The 21,657-nt window shown below is 39.0% G+C and overlaps 1 protein-coding gene across 22 annotated transcripts in view; it reads left to right on the top strand.

Annotated features, from left to right (window-relative positions):
• The window catches only part of DLG2 (discs large MAGUK scaffold protein 2), a gene marked incomplete at both ends in the record, with an annotated part of 2,113,672 nt that overhangs the window by 1,934,823 nt on the left and 157,192 nt on the right, over nt 1-21,657 (top strand). For 20 of the 22 annotated variants that reach the window (XM_080704556.1, XM_080704554.1, XM_080704555.1 and 17 more), the window contains one exon: nt 2,565-2,679. In XM_080704556.1, coding sequence (XP_080560682.1) covers nt 2,565-2,679 — 115 coding nt within the window. Of the gene's footprint in view, nt 1-2,564; nt 2,680-21,657 lie in introns of those variants that run through there. The other 2 variants (XM_080704564.1, XM_080704565.1) reach the window with 1 other exon arrangement.

Here is a 21,657-nt window from a genome sequence, read left to right on the forward strand (position 1 = left end):
AACTAGTTAGATGGGTTTGGGGACTGGCACTGAATTAAATGTTGGGGGGGGGAGTTGAAGGTATAATTTTATGTTTTTATCAGGATAGTGAAGTCATGTAATTTGTGAAGAGAGTTCAGTGTCTTCAGAAAAAGATTTAGTAGTGCTCAGGGGTGATAGGTGGTATTTAGTTAAGTAGCCGTATGGAGCAGGAGCAGATCAGAAGAAGCAAAGAATTCCCACTCTCTGTCCCAGAGCAGATCACCTTCTTCACTGAGATTGCTAATGGGGACCCTATGGTTTTTGTGCAAAGCACTGATCAATACTCCCAATTGTGGTGCTATACTAACATACCACAAACTTGCACATATATATTGAGATCCCAAATGTTTCATTTTTTGTGAAACAAAAAATGAATTGTCCTAATTCTAATGATATAGGAATTGCTAAATAAAAATAGTCTAAACTGTGGAATACAATTAAGGATATTAAGAAAAGTGTTTATGTATTTGGCAGAAGGTAGAAAAAGATTCAAGTTACATTCTTAATAAGGAGAAAAATATCTTACCACAATATATAGATAAGATCTCATTTCCGTGTTTGTGTGTTCACATACACTCATGCTCACAAACATATATATCCAGCAGAAGCCCACACATGTTCCTTTTGGGTAAGGTATAGAGAAGGTCAGCAGTGACTGAGAAGAGGGAGAAGGCAGATGAGGCAAGAGAATCTTTGAATTTTTGCTCTGTTTTATTTTTTACAGAGATAAAATTCATGAGCTTCATTTTATAATTTAAAAACAATGAAAGGATGCCCATGAAGCACTGACCATAGCATCTGCCATATGGCCAACAGTAAATGTTAAAGGTGGCAAGAAAATATGACTTGCTGAAAATGATTTAAATCTGCATACATTATCATACCAATTGGTTATAAATGTTTTCTTTGCTAGTAAAATGGAATGAAATAAATTGTCCTAAATTATGGTCAATAGAGTTTAGGTTAAATATGTAGTTCTGCTTATTTAATCATTTAGGAATTAACTATTCAAAGCTAAATTTTAACAGAAAGCCTTCCAAATCTAGATAATATCAGAGTTTGCTTAAGCACTGGAAAATCCTAGCCAACTATTATTGCTTTATCTTTAGAATACTAACCTTCAAAGATTTTTAACATTTGGAGCTTATTATTCCATTGTCTATCGTCAGATATTAATGCTGGATCTTTTAGAAAAGCCCACTCTATTATGACCAATAACTACATAGTGAACTGAACTTTAATTTTATGAAACTTCATTCTGAAGAATTTGAAACACTCTAAGCAGATCATCTTTTATTATATTTGTTTAGTCATCCTGTTTTCATAAAAAGTTGTGAATAAATTGAATTGAAAATAAATTTTTTTGAAATGTAACAAGAACCTCTATTAAAATTCATTATGGTGAGTTTCTTTATACTTAAAAGAACCATTCATAATTTGAGTTAACCTTTTGAAATTTGTCTATGGGTAAGTTAAGCCTCTTGCCTACTGGATTTTCCTAGCAAGTCACTCCTCTGCCAAGGTCATGATAGGTTGTGACAAAATAATCAAAACTTGAAAAACTCTTTATTTGTACATGCTGATTGTGTTAATAAGTACCTTAAAACCAGCCTGTGCTTTCTTTATTTTAATTAGAATGTCATGGTGAGCATTTTTTCCTATAAATAGCATGTAATACCAATATTTTCTTAAGTTTTTTGGGATCATAAACTTTTTTAAGTTTATATCACATATATATCACATATATATCACAGTCCACCCCAGGAAAAATATAATTAAATTATATGGCTTTTTTTACACATTTGATCACCAAACACTTGATTCTCTGGTCTTTTTGACTCAGGATAACTGGAGACTTTCAGTATCCTATAGTGTTGGGAATTCCATGGGCTTTTTCTTTCTTTGCCTACTTTAAAGCTTTAAATATTTGAGGTAAGTTTACATTCACATGAAATTATAAGAAGTAATGCAAGGATATAATCCATTATGCCGTTTACTCAGTTTTTCCCCAAGAGTAACATTTTTCAAAACTATTGCATATTTTCATGATCAAGATATTGACATTGAATCGATCCATTAATTTTATTCAGAATTTCCCAATTTTACTTATACTTGTGTGTGTATGTATGTGTTTAGTTCTGTATAATTTAATCACATTTACATTTACACATACCTACCACCACTGCAGCCAAGACAGAAAACATTTCTGTTACCTCAAGTTGCTGATCAACTGTTGATAACCACACCCACCCCTCTCTTCCTCATCCCTCCATTTTCCCATTGCTTTCGCCTCTCCAGTGAACTTTTCACAAGTTGGGGGTTTGATGGCAGTGTCTTTTCTAAGTAACCTTTGGGAAATAACTGATTTATTCTTGTCCTCTTGTGAAGAAAAAATAATGGCGAGCAAGCATACTCTTCTCTAATTAAGCATCTTTATATTGCTTTTAGAGGAACCAGCAACTGGGACTAGTGGCTACCTCAGGTGGAGGGCAGTTCTCTCTGAAGGCACAGACTAAAATTGCCATCTTTGTTTCTATTTCCAGATTACGCTCGATTTGAGGCCAAAATCCATGACCTACGAGAGCAGATGATGAACCACAGCATGAGCTCCGGGTCTGGGTCCCTGCGAACCAATCAGAAGCGCTCCCTCTATGTCAGGTAGGCAATGGCACTTTCTCTGCTCTGATCTGTGTTGTGTGAGCCCTCCTGCTCCAGCTCGGGAAACACAGGCACCACCTGATAGTAGTGGATAACACTCACCCACACACTCCTGAAAGACCTTACGTTTAGCCATTTAGAAGGAAATTTTTAAATGTTATTAGGTTAAATTACTTAAAAGCTCTTGCTTTCACCAAATTAACCTTTAAAAATATTATGATACAGGGTAACATTTTTAGCGTAGGTTGCAGTAAAATAATGAAAAGGAATGTTTGCATTTCTGATAAATCTTGAATATATGGACCAAAGCCCTGAATATTTGCTTCCCATCAATCTGAGAAGAAAATAATACCTTATCATTTCCTAATTTGCCTCCTCACTACATTTGTATTGGCTTAAAATCAGCAGCATTCTTCTAAAGCATTGTATGGTTTTTTCTAAAAGTTTTAGTGGAAAAACTTTCTTTTGTGGCTTCTCATTACCAATTGTTTCTCAGACCATAAAAGTTCTTTGTTCCTTGCCTGAATTTACTGACGGGGAAAATGATTGAACTCAAAATGTCTTCCACTGTTTCATTCCTGGATTTATTTCTTGAGTGAGATCCATAGATGCTCAGCTATAACGTGCTCCTCTTTCTAGTACCAGCTCCCTAAATTACTTCCAAACTTCATTAGTGCTGACTGAACTTTTAAAAGTAACATAGGTACTAACAGCTGATGAGGGGAAGACATCCCTAAGCAGTGGTCAAACGAATCTGTATACTGTTGGGAGAAACCATGCCTGTACCTGTGTATTCTCCACTCCTTCCTCCGACACAGAATTTGATCTGACTCCCACCTGAGGTTTATCTTCCTCATCTGAAATTTCCCTTTCTATCTCTGGCCGGAAGTCTTGTTATAAATTCTAAATGATGCCCTTGAATTGAACTTGTTCTTGGTTTCACTTGGCTGTAAAGTTACCTTTCATGTGTATTAGGTAGGAACAGCAGGGACAAGAAGGGGACGGGATTCCTGTAGGTGGCAGCTTTCTGAGTGCCTTACTCTGCTGGCTGCTCTGAAAATCATAGAATTTTTTATTCCAAGAAATCCCAGTATCTCAGGAACCCCAGAGACTGCAAAGCAGACAAACAATAAAAGGCTGTTAACTTTCTACACTTAGCCAGCTGTAACTCAGTGCATTTTTATATATTTCATTGTAATCTGCAACAAGTCTTGCGGTGATGTCAAAATGTGATGGAAAGTTAAACCCATTTGTGACTATTTCTGTTCTCTTTGCTTAAGTGTATTGCTGGTTTTCATGATACAAAATATTTTAAAATCTTAGTGTTTTTAGTTTGGGGTAGCAAATAGGGAACAGACAATTGGGCTAATAAGAGAGATACATCAGGTAATTCAATTGAAATGATTTACAGAATGAAACTGGATGGAAAATACTAAATGTTTGTATCTTATTAAAAATATAATGGATAAAAATATTACTGTTTTAGGATAAATTTGATGATGAAATATTGGCAATAGCACTTAAGTTGTAGACAATTAAGAGAGTTAAATGATATTCTGTAAAATGAATATACTTATTTGAAATTAGTATCAATTAGAATAAAACCTTTATGCTTAAAAATGGCAAATAGCAGTATAACATGTAGAAAAAGGTAAAGACTAAAGTAATCATCAAAAATTATATTTGAAAAAGGAAAGTCAGTCTCAAAAAATACTTGAATTTCCATGGGAAATTCCCCAAATAAATTTCCTTCAATACACTAATATGGTATTTTTCAGACATTCAGTACTTAGTCCTCAGAGGATGAATATTGGCATTTTTTTATTGTACTAAGTTTCTGAGTGTCTCACTAAATTTCTGAGACTGGCCTTGAACCTTCAGTCCTCCTGTTTTAGCCTCCCAAGTACTAAAATTACAGGGATGCATTACCACATCTGGCTAATCTCATCACCTTAGTGACTATGAGATATAAAATGAAAATAAACATGAGTAATGCATATATTAAGATTAGAAAGAACTTTTAAAAGCCCCTTGCTTTGTTTCCATGCAATGTGGTCAAAATAGACACCCCAGCAAAAAAAAAAAAAAAGTCAAGAACGTGAAGTGGACTAGTGAAGCTTAAACAGAATCTGTACCAAAAAGGATTCATCAAATTTCTGCCTTTGCATCCCTCTCCCTCTCTCCCTCTCCCTCCCTCTCCCTCCCTCTCCCTCCTCCTTTCCTTCCTCTCCTTCCTCTTTCCCCCTCCTCCTCCTCCTCCTCCTCCTCCTCCTCCTCCTCCTCCTCCTCCTCCTTCTTCTTCTTCTTCTTCTTCTTCTTCTTCTTCTTCTTCTTTTCTCTCTCTCTCTCTCTCTCTCTCTCTCTCTCTCTCCCTACACACACACACACTTTTGGCTATAGAATTTTAATAGAGATGCTTGTTTTATCTGGAGCACTCAAATAGTGCCCGTTGGTATATGCTTATTTTAGAAAGTCAACTACTTGCTCTCTCAAAATACATTAGTAACAGGGTTTCTTTGACTAAATATGATGAGCATGTCTCTTTCATCTTAAATTGACATCCTGGAGATTATTCTTTTTTTTTTTTTTTTTTTTTTGCTTAGCTTTACGTAATCTGAGTCTTTATGTAATCTGAACCTTGGCTATCACCAGGTTCACTAATTTACAGAAGAGGAAAGCAAGGACCTAAGGGAAACTGGGTTTGCCTGTGATCCAACCGATCTTTTTGGCAGTTAAATCTTCACTCCAACCCAGACTGATTCTACCTTTCTAGGTCTTAGTTTATAGGGTTTTAAGTTATGTATTTTGTAATACCCAGTTGTCTTCTATCAGCCTAGAATTCTTGGATTAGAAATGAGTTAACTGACAGGTAAAATTCAAATGTAAACCCCTGGGAATTTTTTATACAGGATATACTGTGCTATAGGACATACGGGTTTCCTTTGGTATTGTTCATATTTTCCATGAAGGTAAAACCTAAATCAGAAACTAAGCAACTCCATGTTTTTGATAAACAATTTAGCTGACTTAGTATAGTATTTGCTGACCACAAAACTCTAGTGTTTTCCTGGAGTAACCTCCTCTACTCTACACATTCTCTCTTCCTGTTTCCTTCTGTCCCCTCCCTCTCTGTCCTAGCCCTGGCTCTGACCATATTGGAGAGGTTGCTCTTCTCAAGATCTTACAGAAGCTGGCCTCCTTCTTCTCTCAACTTGGCAGCAATTTATTTGCATAAAATCTTGAAGGGAAAGAAATGTAACCAGAACTGAATCAGACAGGGATTTATTTATTTATTTATTTATTTATTTATTTATTTATTTATTTATGTGGTACTCGGCATGCAACCCATGGTCATCCTACCTTCAAGCTACACCCCCAGCCCTATATTTTATTCTTTATTTTGAAACAGGGTCTCACTGAGTTCCAAAGGGCCTCACTAAGTAACTGAGGATGGCTGTGAACCGCAATCCTCCTGTCTCAGCCTCCCGAATGCTGGGGTTACAAGCATGAGCCACCACGCCCAGCCAGACAGGGTTTTAAACTGGAGCCAACCCTGTCTTGTTTTCCAATCACGTGTAATCATTTTCCTTCTTTTAATCTTCTGTAGAATGTGCTTAACGTGTTTGGTAGTGATGTATAACTGGAATTGACTGCTGTTTATGATACTGTTTGTGATCTATGGGAATGGTTGAAATATGTTGGGCTTAATGGTCTATTTGCATTGTGCATTTCCTGCATTGTAAAATACAGTTGTAGAATCTTAAACAAAATTGGGGTAGGGATATAACTTGGTTGTAGGGGGCTTGCCTACCATGCTAGAGGGTTCAGTCCCTACCACCATAAAAGAAAAAAAAAGTAGATAAAGCATAAAAATATGCCTAAAATATTTTTCAAAATGTTGTATAAGTACATTATTGTCTCCAAATGTAGATGCACTTAGGCTTCTGAAATATTGGTATATGCGTTTTGTGATGTAAAATGAGTCTCTCCACACAAGAAGGGAGAATAGGCAACTGCCCAGGGGAGTGAGTTCATGAACTCATCCTATACCTACCAGATGGAAAAGGCTGATTTAACAGAGAATAAGGTGCTTCTTGCTACTCACAGGGATGTGTCTTTATATCTAAATGCTATTAACATCAGAGATATAAGAGATTAAATTCACACAGAAGCTCAAATGGATAGAGAACAATACTTTCTTTTGATAAAGTAGAGTAAAATCACCCAGGACACCAGGAGAACAGGGAGGGCCAGGAAGACAAGCAAGTTAAGTCTACCTGTGGGAAGTAAAAAGTTGCAGAAAAGAATATGAAAGAAAAACTGGCCTGTGTTCAATTGTTAATAAAAGATACCAATTTTAAGAGTGCAGGGAACTCTCTTTGTTGTGAATTTGGGCTTCAGAATCAGCGCAGTGATGGGTGTGGTTTATTCATGCATTCCCCAAGCTTTTGAGCGTGCATATCCTGTGCTCAAATCTATAGCAGACACTGAGGACTTAGCAGTAATCGGCATGTTTCCTATTGTTAGGAAACCCATCTGTAGTGGGGATCTGTGGAAGGCACTTAAATACAATGTGATATAAAGAAGGCTTCAGTCAGTTCTAAAAGCCCCTGGAATCTTGATTGATTTCTGATGCAGGAATATTTGAATTAATTTTGAAGGTCTTGTATGAGTTAAACCAGAGACTTTTAATTTTTTTTTACCCAAAGTATGAAATAAATCATTTATCATGTCCCTATAAATAGATCTGTATATAAATGTGAAAGAAAATTGTCATTTAATAATACTAATGCTTTTTATGCACAGTGGACTTTTTTGTTTTCTACTGTATATGATTCTTTTTTATTCTTTCTTTATTTTTTTGAGGTACTGAGGGTGATACCCAGGGGCTTTTTCTACCTCTGGACTATACTCCTAGACCTATTTTGTACCTTATTTGGAAGCAGGGTCTCACTAAATTGCTGAGAGCCTCACTAAGTAGCTGAGGCTGGCTTCGGACCCGTGGGATGCTTCTGTCTCAGTCTCCCAAATGCTGGGATTACAAGCATGTACCACCACACCCGGATTATGATTCTTTTTTTTACAAAAGATAGTCACAACTCATTCACTTTATTTAATAAGTCAGTGATGGATTGTAATTTACAGCTTACAGATGGAGTAGGTAAGAAGAATTTCAGGTCCCTGACAAGGTATACAAACAAGCAAGAGAACAGCTTAACAACATTACATTTAGTATCTCATTAACAACATTACATTTAGTATCTAGCACACCTAAACACTTGGTGTGCTGGAACCAGCTTGGAAAACAGTTATCCTTAATACAAATGAGGAAGTGAAGTCCACCTTAGGTTTTAACTCCTCTAGACCTCCCTGAAGGGAAACATTTTTCATGTGCCTTCATTGTGTCAACTTTTATGTTGGTATTTTACATTTACTATCCCATATATTTCTCAATAACCCTACAAGTCTGTGGATATTGGCTCTGTGTAACAGATAAAGAAACTAAAATTCAGAGAAATTGAAATTTCCCCTAACATCACAGAGCTGGACAAAACTGTGTCCCTATCAAGCACTTTAAGCTCAAGCATTCAGATCCCCTTTGAAGCACAACATTGTAGAGCCATGTTTAAGAACACAGTTGCTAAACTCTGCCAGACAGAAAAAAAGCATGTCAGTTGTGGTCCTACTACTTACTAGCGCTATAAGAATGGGAATAGTAGTAGGATACTATAAAGTGGATATGAGGATTAAATAAAATGCTGAATTTAAATACCTGGCACATTGCCGGGCGTGGTGACGCACGCTTGTAATCCCCGTGCTTGGGAGGCGGAGACAGGAGGATCACGCAGGTTCAAAGCCAGCCTCGCTGGTTTAAGAGACCCTGTTTCCAAATAAAAATATAAAATAGGTCTGGGAGTGTAGCCCAGAACTAGAAGGGTTTCCAGGAACCCCAGTACCACACACACACACACACACACACACACACACACACACACACAAACACACACACAATAAATAAATAAATAAATAAATAAATAAATAAATAAATACCTGGCATATAAGAAGCAGTTGATAATATTAGTGACCTCTGTCCTTTATTATGAAGATCACCCCTCCCCTGCAAGGCAAAGACAGTAGAGTTTGTTGTGGACAGGCATTGTCTTTTTAGCAGTGGGATGGGCATCCCTTGTTTTCCCTCAGCAAGGAGAGGATGGGTTCCTTTGAACCTTTAGGTTTTAACTCCTATAAAGGAGAATCCATGCCTCCAGGGATCCAGAATCCCTAGCTTGGCCAACTCATGAGTATTTCTCAGTGCATAGAGTATTTCTCAGTGCATACAAGAGTCTATCCACATAAAGGACCTGACCAGTATCCACTAGGAGTCACAAGACAAAAAAAGAGACTCGCCACATGTACAACTGGCGCCCTTGCTTCTACACAGCTATCAGTGTCCCTGGCCACATGGTTTATTCCAGTTCCCCTTTGCATTCTATATTCCTCCAGCCCCCGCTCTTAGTTCTGTTCTAAATTTGAAAGACTATTCCTTTTACAGTTGCTCTAAGTCCATGTTTTACTCAAACTTACTATTTCCTAAGATAGTTTTTGCTTCAGAGTCTATGATTCAACAATTGCTGCAAGGTCAGCCTCTTGCCTCAGTGTTCAACATAATATTTCCATACATAGTTCTTAATGCATTGATTATCTTACTCAGTAAGCATAATGCATGTACCTACCTACTCTGTACCAGTCTGCAGTGGATATTACAGTGAGAGAAGAATAAGAACACAAAGCTCCTTTCCTCAACCTGCTTACAGTCTAGATCCTTAGGCAGTTCTAATAGTACGTAGCTCATTATTCTAAGGATCATTTCCTGGTATAGTGTGTGATATTCCTTGAAATTATTATTCTATTTTAATCTTTATAATATGCTTACAAGGCTTCTGCAGTTAAATTTTCCACATCACCAGTATTTGAAGCTGATCTGTTAAGATAGTGACCACACTGGTCCTTATAAAGATTTCATGGTGAAGTCCCTTCAAATGGAGGTACCATTTAATAATTAACTTGCAAATCCCAGTTCATGTCTTTTTAAAAAATATGCTTTTTTTTGTACATTCTAGTCTTATATCATACAAGTTTATGTCTTAATTTTATGATGTCTCTAATGCCTTATGCCACAGTGCTAGACATAAAGGAGTCTCCTAAGGCAGATGTGATGGCATGCACCTATAATCCTAGTACTTGGGAGGCTGAGACAGAAAGATCTCAGGTTCAAGACCAGCTTCAGCAACCTATCAAGACCCTGTTTTGAAATAAAAAATTAAAAAGGGCAAAAGCTAGGGGTCTAGCTCAGAGGTAGAGTGCCTCTGGGTTTAATCCCCAGTAACACACACACACACACACACACACACACACACACACCACACACACACACACACACACTCACACACAATGTTTCCTTAGCAAGTATTTGCTAAGTGAATAAATGAATGAATCCCAAGTCTTTCTTTCTCATCCAGATAGGAAAGAAAATATTGCAATATAAGTCAGCCTTTGAGCAATATTGTGGAGCTGGGCAAACACCAAGTCCTTAAACTCTGGCTGTGTCTCCAAGATTCAGGCACTGCCTACTTGTTCTTAGATTTCTAAGAAATATCTGGCTCAGAAAAGCCTTTCAAGCTGCTTCATCTGTCCCCTGAACTCTGTGACTCTCTTAATTTGGACCTGGTTTAATAGCAGGCATGGACTACACATACTGCCCACACCTTCTCAGTGAGAGTACTGTGAGGACAGGGGTCGGGGCAATCCTTTTCTCAACACAATTAGATTTTTATTCCAGGGAAATAAGGTTGGCAGCTACCTCAAAGGAAGATTTGAGAAAACAAGTCCCACCCAGGACAGTTGGACCTGATGGACTTTTCTTGGTAGAAGACTGTCCCTTCATGCCTGACTTGGGTGGGAAGAAAAGTTTCATCATCATATAGGTAAAAGACTTTCTGGTTGTTTATTTTTCGTTTAATGGTAGTATTTCCTTCCACTGCACTTCCTGCCCCACTGGCCTGCTGGTCAATAAGCTGGGCGCAATGAGGCAAAGCGTGGGATGGAGCCTGCAGGGATCTTGGCTCTGGTGGCGTGACTGCTTCCAGCTTCATTGGCTGTGAGTTTACTAAGGATATCTAGGGCATGGCCATAAAATCTGTGGAATATGATAAGACCAATTTTATATCCTTTCCTCTAACTGTGAAGCCAGCATTCTCTGGGCCACTGTCCGCAGAGAATGTTACAATCCGCTCTATGCATCCTCCTGCTTATAACCCCGCCCTGGGTTAACTGACAGTAGCATTTGTATTGCCTCTTGCTTGCTCACTCATATGCTATCAGGTAGCAACATCATCACTCGGAAAAGTTATTGAATATGACATGTTGCAGCAGAAGAGAAAATAGAAACTATCAAATTCTGAGTTATTTCTCTTCTTAAAATCTTCCTGGTGGTGGTAGAGATGGCATGATTAGGTACCTGAAACCGTATAGCAGGATGACTCTGAAAGTCTGGAAAAAGTATAGTTGGAAACCAGAAAAGAGTTGGAAAGGGTATTGCAAAGTCCAGATGGGCAGTACAGGCTACCTTGGAAGGGGCTCAGGAGCTTAGGTCTTAGAGCTTCACTCCTAACTTATTTAAATCTCACAAGCCTGGTGAGGTGGCACATGCTTGTAATCCCAGTACTTGGGAGGCTGAGACAGGAGGATCATGGGTTTGTGGCCAGCCTCAGCTACTTAGTGAGGCCCTCTGCAACTTAATGAGACCCTGTTCAAAACACAGAATAAGATATAGGTCTGGGGGTATAACTGAGTGCTAGAATGCCCCTGGATTCAATCCTTAGTACCACAATAAATAAATAAATAAATAAATAAATAAATAAATAAATCTCCAATGGTGCTATGACATATATATATACATATATATAATTGCTATACTTTTTCTACAGAGAAGGAAGGAAACTTACTTGTATGTCAAAGAGGTTAAAAAAATAACTTCCACAAATAACTATGTGTCTAAGCCATATTCTTTAACCAAGTATGTCTCTCATGAAAGACCATGTTGTTTTACTACAGAACACTGAGCATAAAATTAATCCTGCAGAAACAATGGTTAAATTCATGGGTGAAACCTCTATTTTTATTTCATATTGGCTTCCTCCAGGTAGACCTAGCTTCTAGTCTAGAATGCACAGTTTATCGATAAAAAATCTTGACTGTCTCACTTACAAAATGAGCATGATACCCAGTTCACAGTCCTATTGCTGGGATTAAGTTAAACCATGTCTACAAAAGAGCCTGTCCTCTGGGACTTGTTAGGTAAAGAGGAAGTCTCTTTATGTCTTGAAATACTTGGAATTTGCCTCCAAAACTGAGGCCACCTTTAAAGCAGAATAAATTTTGACTCTTCATTTATACTTTGAGACTCATTTGCATTATGCTCACTCTTTCAGTCATTTTCATTTTTAATTGCATCCTTAATTGTGGAATAAAAGGCTTTGTCTTCTGGCAGCTAATTTTATGCCAGAAATAGAAAAGAGGAGTCAGTGGGGATCTGGGGGAGTTTTCTTCTTCCCCTGAAATTGCAGTGTGTCAATGATTTTTAAAGATCTTCAATATTTTTAGGTTTCTTTAGCAGAAGGGACAAAAAGTATCAGGGTTGACCCTTCTGTTGAGCACCACATTTTTCCTCTACCCCCCAATGCCAAGATCTATAATCTAAATCTTGTTTGCTTGGGGTTTGTTGTGGTAGTGGGGATTGAACCCAGGGGCATTCTAACTCTGAGCTACAACCCGGCCCTATTTTATATTTAGTTTGAAACAGGGTCTCAGTAAGTTACTACGGACCTTGCTAAGTTGCTAGGGCTGTCCTCATCTGATGCCCCCAAGTACTGAAATTACAGGACTGTGCCACTATGCTTGGTGATCTCATTGTTATAAATGGTTGGCCTGTCATTCATTCAGCCAGCTAGCCGGCCATCCTTCTAGAAAAACTTTTCTGATCCATAACCATCCACCTCATACTACAGTCGGATAAAAAGATAAAATAGGGATCTTTTCTGTTCTTAAGAAGCTCAAAGGTCATTCTAACTGGATTCTGTTTCTTGACCCTCCCCCGCCCCCTACTCATCATATTTCCAGAAATCCTTCATCTCCAGAAAAAGTGTTTGGCCTCCTGGCCCAAAATTACTACTTCCTGGAACAAGCCAGACAATTCTGGTTAGGAAACAGAAAATAATAGAAAGAGGAACATAAGTTCATGGGAGAGAACAAAGAGGTGAGAAGAAAGGGCATAGGAAACTGAAGAAACCCTCATCCTAACTCATGATCATAGGGCAGGAGCAAGGGAACAGACACATTTGTCCTTTAAGCTTGGCATTGGAACAGTACTGGACACATTTTAAGAATTCTTTCAAACTCCTTGGATGGATTTTGTTTTTTGAGTGACAACTGTACATGATGATTAAACAGAACAAGCATTAAGAAAATTATCAACTGGTTGAGCCAAGCACATACTCCTCTGTGTTGCCCTGCACCAACCTCCAACCTTCATACAATCTCTTCCTGCCGGCTGACTTCCCTGCCCTTCTCCTAACTATGGGAACCCTGAGACAGTGTGGAGTAGGGCACTTGTATTCAGGCCCCACGCTTGTGCTTCCCAAATGCTTAAAAAAAATAGAGATTCAAAATACATTTGTCTAAAGCCAGTTGGGGCAGTACATGTCTATAATCCCAGTACTTGGGAGGCTGAGAAAGGAGGACCACAAGTTCAAGGCCAGTCTTGGCAACTGAGCAAGACCCTGTCTCAAAATGAAAAGGGCTGGGGGTGCAGCTCAGTGGTTGAGCATCTTGGGTTCAGTCACATGTCACACACACACACACACACACACACACACACACACACACACACACGATGTCCTAGTCCACCTCTTACCCAATGTTAAATTTAGATTGTACTGTCTCAATTAAGTGAAGTTGTGTCCCCAGTCTCTTTCCTACTATATCTGGTCCACCCTGGCTTTCTCTCTTGAAAAGAACCAAAAAAAGTCTTTAGATTCTTGCTTGACCAGATGATGCTTCTTGCTTTAGTCCAGTGCTTCACAACCTTGGCTGTATGTTAGGATTACCTGGAGAGCTCTTAATGCCCAGGCCCAGCCTAAACTTACTGAAACAGAATCTCTCATATTGGGTTCTAAGGCATCAGTATTTTAAAACTCCCCTAATGATCCCAATGTACAGCCAAATTAAGAACCAATACTTTATATTTTTATTCTCTTGTATTGCTTTTGCACTTTTTCTTCCTTCCCTTTCATCAGCTTATGTTTAAGGTGAGAAAAATAAATTTAAAAATCTCAGATTTCTTGCATGGAAATCAAATGCAAAGTTACAGCTAATTGAAAGGCCAGTCTATAAGATGACTTAATTTTGACAACATTCAGCAATAATTGACCCAGAATTTAGAGATCAACCTTGAACCTGATGCTACAATTTGCTTACACTTAGCTAGAGTAGAATCTCTCAGTTCGAGAGTTGCTAATACTTCTCAGAGTTCTGACTTCTGTAATTTAATTTCTAGTTGATAAAATTGAACTGATTAGAAATTCTTAGATTGCATGAGGTCCCTTTGAAGATGTTCAGAGTATGTTGAGCTCTAAATAATTGTGTGTGAGTGTGTGTGTGTGTGAGAGAGAGAGATAGAGAGAGAGAGAGAGAGAGAGAGAGAGAGAGAGAGAGAGAGAGAGAGAGAAGAAAGAGAGAGAGAGAGGGAGGGAGGGAGTGAGTGAGGGAGGGAGGGAGAATGGTCCCCAGTTTGCAGTAAATTCAGGTACTAGATTTCCCCAACCTTCCTTCTGGTCCTTGCTGCTAACCCTCCATAGTACCCTGCCCTTTGGTCCACTTGCTGGCCACCTCCACAGTTTGACCCTGACCTTGGCCTTTCCCCTGTTCTCTCTTCTTCATTTCATGCACACCACTCCTCTTAGGCTTAGCCTGTTCCAGTCCTAAGAAATTGGTTGGCATGGAAACGTTAGAGGAGCTTGCCTGGTAGGAGGGACATTCTGTTTCCAAGTGAAAATAGAAAAGATTCAAGTGTGATTTGCTCCCAGCTATTTTAACCCTTGAGTTTCTGCATTTCCTGGTTCACATCCCTGCCCACTATTCTCACAGCACTTGGGTTTTTGTGATGGTATGGTTGGAGATTCCAAGTTTAGGGGACTATTTGCTTCCATAGACAAAGAGCTCATTAAAGGAGGAGCTTGTGTTTCTCACACTGCTGGATAGGGGCTTGTCTCTTTCAATTACTAGGCATGAGATCTTGTATAGTCACCTCTTCAGAGACTCAGTTTTCTCATACCTGCTATAGGGATGATGGGACCTAATGGCTGCAATTTATTAGCTGTTTACTGTGTGCTAGGCATTTTTCTATTTCATCTCATTTTATTCCTAACCTATTGAATGAGAAATGAAACAATATTACTAATCCCCTTTCCAAGTGAGGAAATTTGAGCTCAGGGTTGAGAAGTCCACCCTAAATCACACAACTTCCAAGTGCTAGAACCAATATTTAAGCTCAGGTCTGATTCCTCTCCTCCAGTGATCACATTTGCCCTGTGCCTCCCCATGAGAACTGGGAGGAGCCTGGTGGACAGATGAAATGTATCAATTAAAATTGCCTTGAAAAAGTATGACTCTGTCTTCTCTGTGGGGCTTCAAAAGGATCCTCTCCTGTGTTTGGGCTGAATATGCATAGTGTGATGGTGCATGCTTGTAATTCCAGTGCTTGGGAGGCTGAGATAGAAAGATTGCAGGTTTGAATCCAGTCTCTGCAACTTAATGAGGCTCTCATCAACTTAGGAAACCTGTTTCCAAATAAAAAATAAAATGTGCAAGGGCGTGTGTATAGCTCAGAGGTAGAGTGCCTCTGGGGTTCAGTTCCTAGTGTCTCTCTGTCTGTCTGTCTACCTCTCACCACACACACACACACACACACACACACACACACACACACAAATATAAAGATTTCTCTTACCTCTGTTTATTATACCTGTACATTCCCAAAAGATGTTTCTTTCCCACTCTGAATGGCTTCCCTCTCAAAAAGAAGCTAAAGGTAGCCTGGCTCCTTGAGGACTGAAAAGCAGTGGCCTTTGAATTGCTGCCACCTGGAAGCAAGCCCTCGGCGCCCCATATCGCTGTCCTTTGGTGCAATGTCACTGTACCTTATTGCTTAGAGGACAAACAAGAGGCAGCCAACCAAGTACCAGTCAAGGGGACAAAAAAATGAACCTTTAGCACAGTCGCTCAGTACTATTCCATGGAATTTTACTATTTTCTAACCAGTACCAAAAGGGGGTGGGAAAGATATGTTATCAAAGATTTCTTTTTTATATACAGATAAGTATAACAATAACCCTTGATGGAAAGATTTTGTGTTGTAGCTGAGTATATATAAATAATGCCTCCATTTCAGAGGCAAAGAAAAAAGCCTATCCATTTATCTAGCCATCAGTTTTTAGGGATTTATGGTGTGTGTGTTTGTGTGTGTGTGTGTGTGTGTGTGTGTGTGTGTGTGTGTGTGTGTGTTTATAGCATGCTTCACTAATGGACTTGGTTACCAGGGCTACTGATTTTTACAATTATAGTGCTGAAATTATCAAACAGCATGATCTCCTACATAATCCTGGGGACAGTAAATAAGTAGTACCTCCTTTCCATCACATTACCATATTTCCCCTCTTCTCCCTCCTTCCATTTGTGAATATACAAGCTTTAAACCCAGTTCCTTTTACAATACACTCAAAAGGGCTATGCAATGTTTCCATAGTACTCAAACACAGGGTTGTGATTCACAACAGCTTACCATGTAAACAGATAATTACATTATTTTTTCTATAAAATACGGACTTTTATTTTGGATCTGGTTATTTTTAAGGAAAATAAAATACTGGGACTATTGATTCAGCAGTGTTTTTGTTTTTATTGTTGTTGTTTTTGATTTTTAAGACACCCATATCAAGAGCTGAGAATGGTGATACATGCAAAATCTTAGGTTCTTTGGTAGGATGACATAGGTTTTATTTGGTTCTTAAAGTACCAGTTGTGTGATCTTGGAAGAATTATTTATATTCTCCAAGTCTCCATTTACTCATCTTTCTTTTGTATTTTGTGGGTAACAAGAGTTCCCATTTCATAATCCTCTTGTATATCAGTTACTGTTTATAAAATCCTTTTTGAGCACCTTTTGTAAAAGATATTCAATAAATAGTAGCCACCATAACAATAATTATTATTATGTTGGTGGATAGTTGTAAGGATTAAATAAGGTAATGCATTAAGATGCTTGACATACTTCTAGACAAACAGAATATGTGTAATAAACATTAGACCCATCCTGGTCTACACTGGCTTGTTATCCTGTATCTGTTCCATAGTTGGTAGCTATCCTGGTATTTCCCAGAATTCTCTTCTTTTCCTCTTTGTTTTGTTTGCTTTGGTGCCAGTCAAATAACAGGGTTCCATAACTATTGAATTACCTCTCCATTTCCCTCTTGCTCTGTTTCCAATCATGCTGCACAGCACTGGCATTCTTTTTCCATTCTAGCACAGACTGTGGACCCAGGAGCTGGGGCTCTGCCTTTGTGAGCTGTGCAGCGCTTGCTGGCCACTCCGATGCCTGGCTCTTAAGTTCCGTGTGAACCACGTGAATAGGGCAAGGTCATGCCCAAGGTCTCTTCCTGTCAGACATCTACTGACTCTTGGCTTCCATATTAATCAGGAGCTTGAGGGGAGCACATAGTACAGAGGCCTAGTCTCAGAGACTTAGTATTTGTAGTGCATTTAAAGATCAAACATGAGAAGGCAGCCAGGTGTGGTGGCGCACGCTTGTAATCCCGGCGCTTGGGAGGCGGAGACAGGAGGATCGCGCAGGTTTGAAGCCAGCTGCACTGGCTTAAGAGACCCTATTTCCAAATAAAAATATTTTTAAAAAATGGGTCTGGGAGTGTAGCCCAGAGGTAGAAGGGTTTCCAGGAACCCCAGTACCACCAAAAAAAAAAAAAAAAAAAAGTGAAAAGGGGAAATTCTTTTTTAATGTACTTTTATTGGTACACTGTAATTATACATCATAGTGAGATTGAAGATTGAAAGTGGCACAATAATACATACATATATACTTGATGTATTTCCCTCTGTATCCCACCTACTCCCCCATTTCTTTTCCCCAAACATTTTAATAAGACTGGCAGTGACATCATCACGTGTGGACAGAACATTACTTGAATGGTTCTCTTCCTTGAGTTTCAATTTCCCCCTCTCTTTATCATCTTCCTCCAATCCCTTTCCACTGCCCTACTGGTCTCTCTCCTCTTTTGACTGAAATCCTTCTTGTTCCCACTCTAGCTTCTGTAAATGAGAGAAAACATATAACTCTTGACAAGAAGGAGAAATTCTAAACAGTATCATTCTTTTTTTTTTTTACCTAGTATTATATTTGAGGAGTATAAAAACCTTGGGGTTGCAGCGTTAAAAAGTGGCATTATTTAGCAAGGCCTGATGGTGCATACCTATAATCCTAGGGAGGCTGAGATGGGAGGATCATGGGTTCTAGGTCAGTTTCAGCAAGTACAAAGACTCTCATCAGCCTAGTGAGCCTCTGTTTCAAAATTAAAATAAAATAGAGCTGGGGGTGTTGCTTGAAGGTAGAATGCCCCAGTTCTCAATCCCCAGTACCACAAATAAAATAAATTAACAGTCGAGCATGGTGGCGCACACTTGTAATCCCCAGGCTTGGGAGGCAGAGACAGGAGGATCACGCAGGTTTGAAGCCAGCCTCGCTGGTTTAAGAGACCCTGTTTCCAAATAAGATATAAAATAGGTCTGGGAGTGTAGCCTGGAGGTAGAAGGGCTCCATCCCCAGTACCACAAAAATAAATAAATAAATAAATAAATAAATAAATAAATAAATAAATAAATTGGTCCTATGAGCCAGGTGCAGAAACACACACCTGTAAATCTGTACTTGGGAGGCTGAGACAGGAGGGTTGCAGGCTTGAGGCCAGTGCATAGTAACTTAGTGAGACCATATCTTAAAATAAAAAACAAAATGAAAAAGGGCTGAGGATATAGCTTCATGATAGTATGACCCTGAGTTCAGTCCCCATTACCCTTTTACCCCAACACACACATAAGGTGGTGTTATGAAAAGAATCTTCAGCTTTGCCTGAAGGACCAGCCTGTGGATCCAAGTGTCAAGCATTTAAACCTTGCCTACATGTCTTATGGAAAGGGTTGTACCCAGCCTAAGTACAGGTGGCAGGCTTTGACACAGAGAGGCTAATTTAATTATAACATCCAAGAGTTAATTGTGGTTGAATAAGGAAAATCCAACAGAAAACTCTAGGGCTCTGGCTTGGCATGATGGTGAACGCCTGTCATCCTAGTACTTGGGAAGCTGAGATAGGAGGATCGAGGCCAGGAAAGACCTGCAGCAACGTAGCAGGTCTTAGAGAAAACTCTGGAGCGTCAGTGTAGCTATTAAAAGGTGTTTTCTTCACCTGAAGATAGAAAATAATTAAATTTTTTTAATTTAAAATTTCAGGTTACTAGCCAGGCATGGTGGCACATGCTTGTAATCCCAGCATTAGGGAGGCTGAGACAAGAAGGATCACAGTTTGCAGACAGCCTCAACTACTACTTAGGCCCTTTGCAACTCAGTGAGACCCTGTTTCAAAATAAAGAATAAAAAAATAGGACTGCAGTGTCTCTCAGAGGTAGAATACCCCTGGCTTCCATCCCCAGTACCACAAAATAAAATAAAATGAAAAAAAATTTTAGGTTACTCAAACCCCAAAATTGGAATAGGGTAAGAATGAGAGCAAGAAGAGCACATGGGCCTGGGGAGCTGTCCGCATGCCCTTCTACCCTTCTGAGTTACTGTCAGTAATGGGAACTATATTCTTATCCTGTGGCATCTCATTTGGGGTTTAAAATCACTTGACAGATGAGTTTCAGAAATCAAATTTGCCTCTTTGTGTGTGTGTGTGTGTGTGTGTGTGTGTGTGTGTGTGTGTGTGTGTGTGTGTGCTGTGAAACTATAAAAATCCAGCCAGCTTAATGGGAAATTTCAAAATTCTGTCATCTCCAGCACCTAGGGCTCCTCCATCTGCCCTGACTGTGCTTGGAGCCAGGAGGAAGCGCAAAGCCAGAATCCTCATTAGCATCAAACCTGTTGGACCCAGAGCATGCGGGCATCTGCAGCCTGCTGGGGCACGCTGGGCACAAGACAGGAGATGGCTATCTTGGGCTCTGACGCCTGTGTGTTTGTGATAACGGGCGTGTCTAGGGTAGGTTTGCCTGGCCCAGGGTGTTTTTGAGGTTTGTTACTGTGAAGGCTGTTTATGCCCATGGTGGAAAAAGTTGAGCCAAGGGAAGAACTCTTCTTGCCAGCAACTTTTTGGTCCCTTTTAGCTCTGATTTAGCTCACCCTTTGATTTTTATGTAGTTTTGTTGGTACACTGTAACTATACATCACACTGAAGTTTAGAGTGATGCGTACATACACACAGTACTTGCTATGGTTCCCTCTTACCTGGCTCCCTCCCCTTCCCTGTACCTATGATTAAGATTGGTAGTGATACCTACATATATGTATATAACATTAGTTGAACTGCGCCCTTCATCAAGTCTCCTCCTCCCATGCACCTCCCTCTTTAATCTCTTTCCACTATTTCACTGGGATCTTTCATTTATCTAAAGACTCTTTTCTTTCACAGTTTCTCTCTACCTTGAACACATGAGAGAAACATACAATCCTTCACTTTCTGAGACAGTCTGATCTCACTTAGCATAATGTCCTCTAGTTCTATAAATTTTCTTGCAAATGACATAATATTGTTCTTCTTCATGGCTGAGTAAAATTCCATTGTGTGACCATACCCCATTTTGTGATCCATTTGTCTGTTGATGGATACTTAGACTGGTTCTATTATTTGGCTATTGTGAATTGTGCTGCCATAAATTTATATGTAAATATTAAACTGAAACCTAGGAGTTCTCCAAGTTTGTATGTGGCTTGACCTAATATTTTACTTTAAAGGGGTGCTTCTGTTTGAATGTGCTGGCTTCTTACTATCATTTTCTTGTAAGGCAAGAAGATTCTTAGACAGCAGGGGGTTAAAAATGGAAATGTGTGCCTGATTCCTGACTGTGGGTCTGTGAACAGTGTTGTGTTGAAAAAATTAATTTGTAACCCTTGATTGCATAACAGAACTTTACCATGGTTCATTGAATTTTAAATTACAATAATAGAGCTATAAATAGAAGAAAATGAAAATTCCTCCATTCACCCACTGCCCTAACAAATAGCATAAGGAACTCTTTCTTTAGCACTCATGTTACAACCAGCTGTGGTATCTGAAGGGTGTGTGTGTGTGTCCTGATTCATTTATCTAAAGTATAATTACATAAAATGAAATGCACCTACTAGTGGATATTAATAAAAACATACTTCTGTGTAGCCACCACCCAGATCAAAATACAGAACTTCCCAACACCACCCCCAAAAGGTTTCCTCAGGCCCATTCAAACCAATTAAAGGTCTCGCCCTTCCCTGAGAGATAACCACTGTTCTGCATTTTATACCACATATTATTTTGGCCTGTTGTTGAACTTCATAGGAATTTGCCCATGCAGGCTTTGTCTTTCCATGTCTGGCTTCTTTGGCTCAACAAAATATTTTTTTTTATCAGCCATCCATATTATTTTGTATTTCATTTGGTCTTTTTATTGCTTTATGTATCATTTCGCTGCTTGAATATAACAATTTGTTTTTCTACCCTTTTGTTGAAGACCATTAAAATTATTTCTAGTTTGGGGCTATTATGAATAAAGCTGCTATAACCATTCTCATACAAATCTTTTTGAGAAAATATGTGCTTATTTCTC

This window comes from Muscardinus avellanarius, assembly GCF_963383645.1.
Source record: "Muscardinus avellanarius genome assembly, chromosome: 1".
Classification (NCBI taxonomy): Eukaryota; Metazoa; Chordata; class Mammalia; order Rodentia; family Gliridae; genus Muscardinus; species Muscardinus avellanarius.